This window comes from Aptenodytes patagonicus, chromosome 2 (assembly GCF_965638725.1).
Source record: "Aptenodytes patagonicus chromosome 2, bAptPat1.pri.cur, whole genome shotgun sequence".
Lineage (NCBI taxonomy): Eukaryota > Metazoa > Chordata > Aves > Sphenisciformes > Spheniscidae > Aptenodytes > Aptenodytes patagonicus.
The window spans coordinates 63,412,085-63,424,095 of NC_134950.1; the positions used below are offsets into that span (position 1 = coordinate 63,412,085).

At 35.4% G+C, this 12,011-nt stretch overlaps 1 protein-coding gene across 3 annotated transcripts in view; it reads right to left on the minus strand.

The window, feature by feature from the left end:
• The window catches only part of RTTN (rotatin), a 92,663-nt gene that overhangs the window by 37,846 nt on the left and 42,806 nt on the right, over positions 1-12,011 (minus strand). For all 3 annotated transcript variants that reach the window (XM_076330062.1, XM_076330064.1, XM_076330061.1), the window contains exons 27-32: positions 10,693-10,847; positions 9,247-9,466; positions 7,330-7,458; positions 3,195-3,302; positions 2,400-2,558; positions 948-1,019 (exon numbers count right to left, since the gene is read on the minus strand). In XM_076330062.1, coding sequence (XP_076186177.1) covers positions 948-1,019; positions 2,400-2,558; positions 3,195-3,302; positions 7,330-7,458; positions 9,247-9,466; positions 10,693-10,847 — 843 coding nt within the window. The remainder of the gene's footprint in view (positions 1-947; positions 1,020-2,399; positions 2,559-3,194; positions 3,303-7,329; positions 7,459-9,246; positions 9,467-10,692; positions 10,848-12,011) is intronic.

A 12,011-nucleotide genomic window follows, 5' to 3' on the forward strand; every position in this document is an offset into this window, starting at 1 on the left:
TCTCATACACTGGAAGGAGCAAGACGGACAGAAAGAACAGGTATCAAGGCAGCAAAAAGTGAAAAATGGGGAACTAAGATCCAAAGATCTTTATGTAAAATGAACCACGTTTGCCAAAGGTAACATGAGATGACTGACTCAAGATCAGAACTGGAAAAGTCTCCAGGGGATCTTACCAGTTTGTATAAATATCTGACGAGAGAAAGGAAAGGGAAACGGACTCTTCTCATTGGTATCCAGTGACAGGACAAGAGGCAATGAGCAAAAGTTTCAATCCAGGAAATTCTATTTAAACTTAAGAAAGAACTTTTTCCCTGTGAGGGCAGTCAAACATTAGAACAAGTTGCCCAGAGAGGTTGTGGAGTCTCCATCCTTGGAGATACTCAAAACCCAACTGGACACAGTCCCGAGCAACCTGCTCTAGTTCACCCTGCTTTGAGCAAGGGGATATGTTTTTAAGAAACATTTTAATTGACTTAAGCAACAAGCTGCTTCATCTTTCTTTGGAAAAAGTTGTTTCCCATTACTTACGTATTTATTTAAAAACATTTTATAAACGTCACATTCTCAGAATTTCTTCTTCCTCATACACCTCAAATCATATTGTATTCCAAGTGTGGGTAAAATAAATGACCAATTTCTATCCTAAAATGTTAATGATACTAATGTTAATGATACTAATGTAAGCAAGCAAGTTTCCTAGGAGCCCAAAGATACTATACTCATTAAATGCAAAATATATACAAACTAACTTTGTTTTTTTTCTTGAGCTTGCTGGAACTTTGAAAGAAATTTGTCTATTCATATATTTCTCTTTCCAAAATGCCACCTTAGACATGTAATTTTTTAAGGTTATATTTTATAGGGATACTGACATAAGTTTTTATATCAAATAATGTCTCTCTGTGACACTATGATCTTTCTCATCAAATGTAATAGTCACTCACTTGCCAAATACAATCTTTCACCTCTTCCGTAGGAATTGGAATCACAAGGAGATTTTGTAGAATAAAAGCAGCCTGAAAGAAATGAAAGCATCAATATTGTCATCTAGCCATCACAGTTCAAAAAAACCACATCAGATTGAACAGCACAGTCTACATATTATTCCATTGCTTTAGACATATGTCAAAACACAAAGAATTTTCATGTTCACATTGGAAAAAAAAAAAATTAGAATGATATAACCTACACCCCCTCAAACTTCACCTACGACAGACATCATTAGGGCGTGGCACAAGAGGAGGCTGGGAAGAAAAAAGACAAGGAAGAGATAGAATAGAAATCACTAGGAAACAAATTTATTTTTTTTTATAAAATACTTTCATCACTGTTCCAATACAGTCAATCCTGTTGAAGGAGCATTACATAACAAGAAGCGCTGGAAAAAAAACGTAAGCAGAAAAACCTGGATAACTGTTTATGACGTTTCACTCTATTCTCCTCATGTATTTTTTTTTAATTCTTATAAAATAATTGGGACAATATGGGGGACACATTGGGACACACAGACACATATGTTGCAAATATTTTCCTTTCTAAACACATGGCATGTGTGTTTTTCTAACTTATATTACAAACATTCCACATGTATATGTGGGTGGATTGAAACGGCTTTTTTCATATTTTGTTAATCTTTTGTCATTAATTTGACTCTTACGAGACTACTAAAGTGATTTTGAAGTTAAATAAAACAGTGAAGCATGAATTTTCAAAAGCATTTTGCACAAATAAATTCAAAATATTACTTCGGAATATGTAATTAGTTGAGCAACAGAGCTGGGAAGAAACTAACCCACTATTTGTCACAGTTGTTATTTCTTAGTCATTGGAAAACAAAAAAAAACTCTTAAAACTACAGTTGATAGAAAGGTGCAAAAAACATGTACGCAGTTTAAATATAGTATTATATAGCTCTATGTGCTGTTCTACCAGAGTACAAACTTTCAGTTCTCACAAATAAACCTTAGTGCCTAGGCAAATGAGATTACCTCACGTCTGCAATGAAGATATATTTACTACCGATCAGGTGACGTGTTTATGCCAAAGTGTTCATAAATGGAACAAAACAGCCATTAAAATCTGGGCTAATTTATTATGCTTTAGCAACCTATTTGTCTGCCTGAGTAAGCCTTAGGAGTTTTTATGCATTCACTTGTATTGTTTAGATCATTTCTGCTTTTAAATTAGTCATCTGTAATTGTTGCTTCTTGAGTAATTCTAAATAAGCAGCTAAACATTTATTTAATTAGGCAGTATTTAACTTACAAAGCAGTAGGTGTTGTGGAGCATCAGAAAATAGATATATAGAATTTAAAAAAAAAAAAAAAATCATCTTTTCTCCTTAATGAAAAAAAAACTTGACAATCTAAGACAGCAGAAGGACACAAGAAACATACCTCCCTGCGTACCATGCTACATTCAGATTGGTCCAGAAGGATGTTTATCACTGTTCCCCACAGCCCTCCTGAAATGTTCTGGCAACTTTCTGCTAAAGCAATACATCCTATTTCAAGAGACGTAAGAGCAGATCCTATTCCAAGTGCTGTAAATCTGACCTAGTGCATATAAGCACAACACAAAGTTATATTTCTTACAGTAATTAGCAACATATTTTTTAAATTATTAAGTTGTATCAACTGAATCTGGAGCTTAAGGGAATAATTTAAAAGGTAACAACCTCTTTTCCTATATTTCTCTGGCCCTACACTCATAATCACAACTATGTGTACATAAAAATGACAGAATTAATAAAACAGATTTTTGAATACTTAAAAATACTAAGATGGCTTTCAATATTCTTCACATTTTACCATTTAAAAATAGTTCCATTTAGCAAACTCATATGATTACAAGATTTGCATCAAATATATTTGCTCTAAATCTGTAGTTCATGTAAATGTTTCTGCTTTGCAGCTAAGTAACAGCAACGTCAATGAAAACTGCCTATGAATCATGATTATGAGTGACTAATGAAAGCATAGAAGACAGATGATGTAGGGAAGGATTTCGCCAAAGATGTTTATATGGAAACATTCTCCCTACTTTATTGTTACTGTTATTTAGGATATAGTCAGTAACATTTTAAATAACACAAAACAGTAGTTTCAATATTAAATAAATTAATGAAACAAAAATTTTGCAAATACTTAAGGGTCAAAATAAGATATCAACTTAACATTGCATTAACTAACCTCAGGGTCTCGATCTACCCATAAAGGAACCAGCCACGCCAGACCTAGCTGAGAAAGAACTTGTTCTTCGCTGTTACCATAAGGCAAAGACCAAAGAGATATCCAGTCCTGATTAGAAAACAGAAAATAAATTAAGAAATTATTTTATATATCTTTCAATGCCATGTCAGCCTACCAACAGCCTGAGCTACCAATTACATACTAAAACACTTTAAATGCACACAACAGTAATATTCCAGGAAAAAGATTTTGATTCTGCCTCTATAAACATGTTTTCAACCTGCTGACTTCACCTAATGAATAAAAGTAAATTTGTGTCATCTTCTTCATAGAATTAGGACAGCAGTGCTAACGAGAGATTAAATATTTTACTTGAAATACTGGGATAGTTATTTACATTCAAAATTTAATCCTTATATTTTTTATTTTTGATTATTAATATCTGTCTTTCTCTCTTATATGTGTGCAGAAAACTACCAAATAAGAACATGAAATTATTTCTTTGATCCTAATTCATTCTTTTACTTCATGCACCTGCCATGTGATTAACTAAAGTCATGCAGAGAAATCATATTTGACTTTGCAAACTAATTTCTTTAGCTCAGGTTAAAAAAAACCAACCAAACAAAAAACAGCATACCTGCAAAATGCCCTGTTTAACCATGGCACTGCACAAACAATGCATTAAGTTCATAATGAATCACGACACTTAGAATTTTATGTATGTATCTTCTGACCATCTCAGTCCTGTATATTTTTACACAGTAGATGACTGATGTTTCATTTGGAGCAGCGTATTTTGCATGGATTTTCTCAATACACACAATATTAATTACAAAAAGCACAGTATTTTACAATCTTTGAATTTGGGGAGGGAGAGCATTAAAATACGAAATGAAATACAAAGCATAGGTCAGCAAAGCACAACCAGTGAAATGATACCATAACAAACAAACAAAACATTGCAGCAATTCTCATGTATAGACCTTAAGTATATGGTCTATTTCTCATGTACTCCTACAAACATCTGTAAGTAACTTCTGTCCATCAGTACGAGATAAAGGATCTTATGTCTGACTTAACAAGGTGGTTCTTTTAATAATAAAGAACAATAATGGTTCAAAATACTGCTAATGAGCAAAAAAATAATTTCCTTCAGTTTTAATTTCAAGTCATTAGACTGTACATTTTAAGTTAGTATTAATTTTTTTTTTTAATAGCAGTTATCCAGCATATACCTCTTGTTTAACACTGCTTGCACAGAGGAAGAAGGCTAATTTTGTGCTTCTCTTCCCCTAAGATTTGACACTAAATCACATGATTGTAAACAACGGCCAGGATTTAAAATTTCTTTGAGAATATAAGTTATTAGTACAGTCTAGAGAGTAACACTGTTGTACACACAGATTATGATTTATAGCCACAAAAAAATGCCACCTATCATATGCTACTATACCTATTATTCTACAAGACTGATATTAAAAAAAAAAAAATTAATCAGTTCAAGCCCACTCCTTCATCCACGCATTTATGATCTAATTCTTTGGAGGCTACAGTCTTCCTGCAGTGTACTTAATACTCTGCCTCCCTGTAATTTCAATAGACTTTGTCAGCACTTAGTATCTTGAAGAAGTACAGAACTGAAAAAACAGATATCTGGAATTTAGGAAAGCAGGTATACTGCTATTTCTAGTTACACGTGTACTTGATCATATTGAAAGGTTTTCACTTGTGGCTATCACAGATACTAACAAAAGTGGATTTTAATTCTCCAAAATGATTACACTAAATTGTTGAATTTACTTTAACTGCTTCAGGATGAAGACCCTTTCTAAACTCTCAAAAATTTAACTCTCAACATATGCACATGGACACATAGCACAGATATGAATTTTGCTAATAAGTAATGATAGCTCCTTTTACAAGTTAGACAATCATAGAATCATAGAATCATAGAATCATAGAATCATTGAGGTTGGAAAAGACCTCTAAGATCATCGAGTCCAACCGTCAACCCAACACCACCAGGCCCACTAAACCATGTCCCTAAGCGCCTCATCTACACGTCTTTTAAAAACCTCCAGGGATGGGAACTCCACCACTTCCCTGGGCAGCCTATTCCAATGTTTCACCACTCTTTCAGTAAAGAAATTTTTCCTTACATCCAATCTAAACCTCCCCTGCCGCAACTTGAGGCCATTTCCTCTCGTCCTATCGCTTGTTACTTCGGAGAAAAGACCAACACCCACCTCGCTACAACCTCCTTTCAGGTAGTTGTAGAGAGCGATGAGGTCTCCCCTCAGCCTCCTTTTCTCCAGGCTGAACAGTCCCAGTTCCCTCAGCCGCTCCTCATAAGACTTGTTCTCCAGACCCCTCACCAGCCTCGTTGCCCTTCTCTGGACACGCTCCAGCACCTCAACGTCCTTCTTGTAGTGAGGGGCCAATCATTCTTTCACGTATGTATATGTTCTTTCATGTATACGTATATACACACACATATATATATATAGTAGTATCATAGAATAGTTTGGGTTGGAAGGGACCTCTAAAGGTCATCTAGTCCAACACCCTTGCCGTGGGCAGGGACATCTTCAATTACATCAGGTTGCTCAGAGCCCCGTCCAACCTGACCTTCAATGGTTCCAGGGATGGGGCATCCACCACCTCTCTGGGCAACCTGTGCCAGTGTTTCACCACCCTCGGCGTAAACAATTCCTTCCTTATATCTAGTCTGAATCTACCCCCCTTTAGTTTAAAACCGTTCCCCCTTGTCCTATCACAACAGGCCCTGCTAAAAAGTTTGCCGCCATCTTTCTTATAAGCCCCCTTGAAGTACTGAAAGACCACAATAAGGTCTCCCCAAAGCCTTCTCTTCTCTAGGCTGAACAACCCCAACTCTCTCAGACTTTCTTCATAGGAGAGGTCTTCCAGCCCTGATTGTTTTTGTGGCCCTCCTCTGGACTCACTCCAACAGGTCCATGTCTTTCTTATGCTGAGGGCTCCAGAGCTGGAAGCAGTACTCCACGTGGGGTCTCCCCAGAGCAGAGCAGAGGGGCAGAATCACCTCCCTCGACCTGCTGGCCACGCTTCTTTGGATGCAGCCCAGGAGACGCTTGGCCTTCTGGGCCAAATGAGCACATTATCAGGTCCTGTCCAGCTTTTCATCCACCAGTACCCCCAGGTCCTTCTCGGCAGGGCTGCTATCAATCCCTTCATCCCCCAGCCTGTATTGATGCCAGGGGTTGCCCCGACCCAGGTGCAGGACCTTGCACTTGGCCTTGGTAAACCTCATGAGGTTCACATGGGCCCACTTCTCCAGCTTGTCCAGGTCCCTCTGGATGGCATCCTGTCCCTCTGGCGTGTTGACCACACCACTCAGCTTGGTGTCATCTGCAAACTTGCTGAGGGTGCTCTCAATCCCACTGTCTATGTCATTGATGAAGATATTAAACAGGACCCGTCCCAATATGGACCCCTGTGGGACACCACTTGTCACCGATCTCCATCTGGACATTGAGCCATTGGCCACTACCCTCTGGATGTGACGATCCAACCAATTCCTCACCCACCGGACAGTCCACCCATCAAATCCATATCTCTCCAATTTAGAGAGAAGGATGTTGTGGGGCACCATGTCAAAGGCCTTACAGAAGTCCAGATAGATGACATCCATAGCTCTCCCCTATATACACACACAAGTGAAAGAATACACAGACGTATGTGTAAACATATGTTAGAAAACCTGTTATCTGTACAAGGCTGAAGAAATAATGATGTTAAAATCCTTAAATTTATTAATCCTACATACAATCCTGATTTCTCATTTTTTATAAAAAGAAAACTATACCTTATTCTGAAAGAAGGCCTTTCTAAATCTACATAATTATTTGCAGAATAATTTCAGTAACGCTAGAACTGAATCTTTAGCTTTCTTGTATACTATACTCTATCCTATTCATTTATCTAACATTATATACCAAATGAGATTACCAGATTATTTTTTTTATTATCTGTTGCCATATAAGACATCTTCCCCCACCACATACAAAAATCTGTCATTTAACTTTAGCAGTTAAAATATATCTGTGCATAGCCCTCACAAATGACAACGTAAGGACAACTGCAATGCACTCACCGTATCCTTGGCTTGAGACATCATTTCATGAGATAAGTGAAGCAAGCAAAGAACTGTGCTTTTCGTAACACCTTTTCCCATGAAGGACATAGCGTTTCCTCCCCATTCAACATAAAACGATGAGATGACCTAGGAGTGGGGGTACAAATTCATGGTAGCTTTACTGTAAGCAGTATACAGGTAGAGTACAAACTGTCTTACACACTACTAAATTATAATTTAAACTCATGACACATTTTTAGCTGAATTTTAAGAATTTATTTATTTATGAGTCATTTGGCCATGATATGGTTTCCTATATGGTTAAACTTCTGAAGATCAGTGTTTTGTATTTGCTTCTTCAAATAAAGAATGCAGTTGAGCTTAATAACAAGCACAACATTGAATAGAAACCTGAAAGTTTGGTTTTGATGGAATCAGTCCATTTATTGTACCAAGTTTTTTATGCTATTTTTGGAATTAAAAATATAGTTTATTTTCAAAATTCTGTGTTCAAGAAAAAGGGTCATTTATATCTTTTATTGTGATTTGAATTGCAATAAATGTATCACCTTTCTATATCAAATTCTAATGAACAGCAATAAAGGTCACTGGATCATAATGTAAAATAAACTCTCTGACCAAATATCTAACCATACATGCTAAAATAAAAAGCATGCTGCTTTCAACAAAACATGCTCATTTTTAAAAAAACTATAATCTTAAGACTTACGCTTCTAGATGTGTTTTTCTCCCCAAAGTATGGCGATTTAAACCTCTCCATTTTTGCTGCTGTTCTTTCTTTCAGTGTCCCACTCTACAGGAATTCTTTCAAGCCCACTTTCTCCCCGCCCCCCAAAAAGAAACCTGCATTTACTTTCGTATTTAGGCCAAGTAAAACTGTGTAATTCTTCTGCACATACAGCTTATGCATTACTAGTTGATTTCATTCCATAATATTTATTATGATTTTGTCCAGTAATAATCTTTCTTTTGCATGACAACATCTATAACCTTGGTGCCATTTTTAGTCTAGACTTCAAACCACAGAACTCATCTAATCAAATAGCTCTAAAAATATGTATTTCTACTCAAGAAATCTTGGCAAGTTAAGACTTCCCCCTAAAACACAACATCTTTTTTTTATCACAAACATGATTATCATCTGTATACAAACTTTCCGGACACTTATCTGGTTGCTATTCATAACATTCAGAATCACAAATGAATTAAAACTACTTTAAAACTTTTTCAACCAATGCAACAAATAGATTTTAGTGTTTGAATCTAAAAAGAAAACTTCTAAATGTACCTACCTTACTCAATACCGGTAAAACAATCAGAAAGCCAGATCTATGCTTTTCCTACAGTTTTAAGACAACTGGAGTTTTCAAAAGATGTAATTTTAGGAGCAAAAACTAGTTGTCTATCATATCCATGGACTTAGCAAACAAATAAGAACACTGAAAACAAGAACGAAATTTTGGCTTCCCAACAACTGTAGCATCTTGAATTACCTCTTTTCTGCTTTCTCTGTGTTAATAACCTGCCTAACACATTACTGTTCCCCCAGACCACCTTTCACACATGGATTTTGCCTGTGGGAGAATATCTTGGATTTTTCCTCCTAACATTTCAGTTATTAAAAAAACCACATCTATTTTTCATCTTGCTTAAACTACAGTCACTTTGTATTACCTCTTAAACAGCGGATGAAGGCACACACAATACAACGAATCTTCACAAGTACAGATACACATCGCTCAATCTAGTCTCCATACTTTTGCTATTTACTTAGCAGAAAAAAGCATCTTTCCCACACCTATTCCTAATGATGATATTCAGTAAAAGTACATCCTAAAAATTATAATGTCATTGGTTACACAGTTCTTTACAAGCACTCAAACCAAAAGCTAAGTTATAACATAAGCTACTTACCTCAAGAAGACCTGTTAAATATTTCTTACAAATTGTGACAGGTTCAACTGCAGCAGAATAGGTACTCCAGTCTGGAAGTGCAGTAACATGAACCATTCCTCGTAATGTTCTCTCCAGTGAAGGAAGTCCGTAAAAATGTGGTGCATCTGTTAGCCTTAAGCATTGTAGCAGCTTCAGAGCCAGCTCGGTTCTGAAAGAGCCAGCAAGTTCCAAGCCCTCTCTGGTTTAATTGTTTTTAAAAAAAAAAAAAAAAAAAAAAAAAAATCAACTGTCAACATGAAGTTATTATAATGAATCATTTTACAAGATGTCAATGCCTCATTCTTCTTACTGTTACACTAGTCTGTGAGTCTCAGCATCTCAATTAGTCACTATTGCCTTATGCACAGAATAACATGGAATCAAATTCTAGCTTCACCCAGATTCTGAAAGCATAATATTGCATCTGATTATAACAGGGCTGCTTAACCAAGAAAAGATAAATGAGATAACTCCAATTATTAAGGAGCATATTAAATAAAGAGCGAGAGATTGAAGATGATGGATAACATAACGAGAAGAGCTGCAAAGCTTAGTAGCTACGCGTATGTTTGTCCTGGTTCAAGAGACAAGTTTAAAAATATTTCCTGCAAAATACTATCGATCTAGAACTCAGGTAGATAGAAAATACAGGAGTGTGAAATATAACTAGCAGGGATTTCTAAAATTCTCCCTTTTCCAGCTGTCAAAATTTTTAGAAAATGAGTAACTGCGTGGGAAGAATGAAGAAGGTAACATTTTGAAAGTATCTTTACAAACAGTTATGTTGTGGCACTTAAATTAACAAGTATTATCTTAAGCTGCAATTTTAGTATCTCTTAGAATACACTTGGGCAGAGAGATTTGGTGTGGGAAGACGTTATATTAGAAACTCAGAGAAAAAAACTAACAGAAATTAATTTCTGTGTTTCCTTGATTGACAGGAAAAGGTTGTAACTTCATTCTGGAAGTAGCTGTCCTAAACAATCACTAATGTGCACTGACATACTGTATTAGGCCAAAAAGCAGTTCAATGAAAATAAACATTTGTTGATATTCAAATATTTCAATGTTTTACTTTGCTATAAATAAATGCTACAAAATCAACCAAGTTATCATTTGCTTGTGCAAATTTCCAGCAGTGAAAAAGAAATAACCCATCTTCTCCCTGCAATCAGTTTTATTACCATTTGCTGAAGAAGTGACCACTAGCACATACTCTTCCAAGTTTCCTAGTTAATTTCCTAATTTTACTGTGAAAAGGCCTATCTAATGTTAATCTTCACTTCAAAAGGAGTATATTCCATTTTTGCAGTTTAAAATGATTGAGTCATGATGTAATTATATTCAAATTCTGACCGAGATACAGCAGCAGTAGGTATTATGATCCCAGTCAGAGTTACATGTGCAGGTCCATTTACACTGTACCTGTCAGTCAGTGACATGGAACAAAATAATAATGTGTTAAAAAGACGAATGAGTTCTTTATCCAGTTGCTGCCTGACAGCAGTCTGTATTTCATCTATTTCATCCCGCCCTTGCGATTCTGGTCGCACCAGGAGGCCCAAAAGGGATTTTGGCTTCTAAAAGAAAAGAATAAAAATACAGTTACATAATGCATTGTTTAAATCCTATTTTAATGCCCACACTAAAGCCATTTTTCTGTTGAGAGCTTGAAAATAACACACATTATAAATTCCAAATTCCATGATCGTTTTACTAAGAAGTATTTCTGTAAAAAGGACATTAAAAAATTGCTGTAATTAGCAATTACTTGATTCTTGAATCTACTAAACACCATAAAAGAATCTACTGTTAGGCCTTTAAAATTTCCTGGCATTAAGCCATGATACAGTGTATTTTGAAGCATGAAAGAAAAGTCAAAGTTATATACAGCAATAACCTGCAATAAAAAAATAGATCACAAAAACCAGAAAACACATTGTAGAAATATTAGTTCAAGATGTATCTTGTATGTCTCAGTTGCTTGAAAGACTTAAAATCATTTGATATAAGATTTTATATTAATATACTGAATGGGCCATACTTACAAAGTTTTATAGGATTCCCAGTTAGCCATAAAAATTGAAGCACCTGAATTCTATAAGTAATTGAAATGAAGTCTACTAGCTTTTTTTTTTTCCCCTAAGTGTTTAGATTGTATTTTAAAATGGGAAAATGCAAGTGCATGCAGACTGTACTTAACATGATACCATTTGTAAGACCATGAACGATCTTGCATGTGGGCAGTATGCCCTTGCTTTGTGAAGAACAGTACTTTGCAAACTTCTAAAACTGCAGACATCACTTTCATCCTTGGCATTTCACTAATGTTTTTATACAGCAAGATTGAATTATTATATTTTGACAAATACAATAAAAGTTGTCTTATACTGCTTTAAGATGTTAATTTCCTATTTGTTTTTGTACTTTCCAATTTTACACATCTTAAATGAATGGTATCGGATAGAATGGATCTCTCAAATAAAAAGCACAGGACTCTAGAAAAACTGAAAAGAAAAAAAAATACATTATTTCAATATTATACAGGCATTTTAACTACAGCAACTTAACTGTACGCTCATATAATACCTCCCTCATGCTTATAAAAATATTTTAGACATATTATAACCATTTAAAATCAAAACTTAAGTGACAGACACACTGAAAGCAAAAACTTCTGTCCTAACTTTCAATTCTTGTTCTTAATGCAAGACAGATAATGTTCATTTATATCTCTTTGCCAA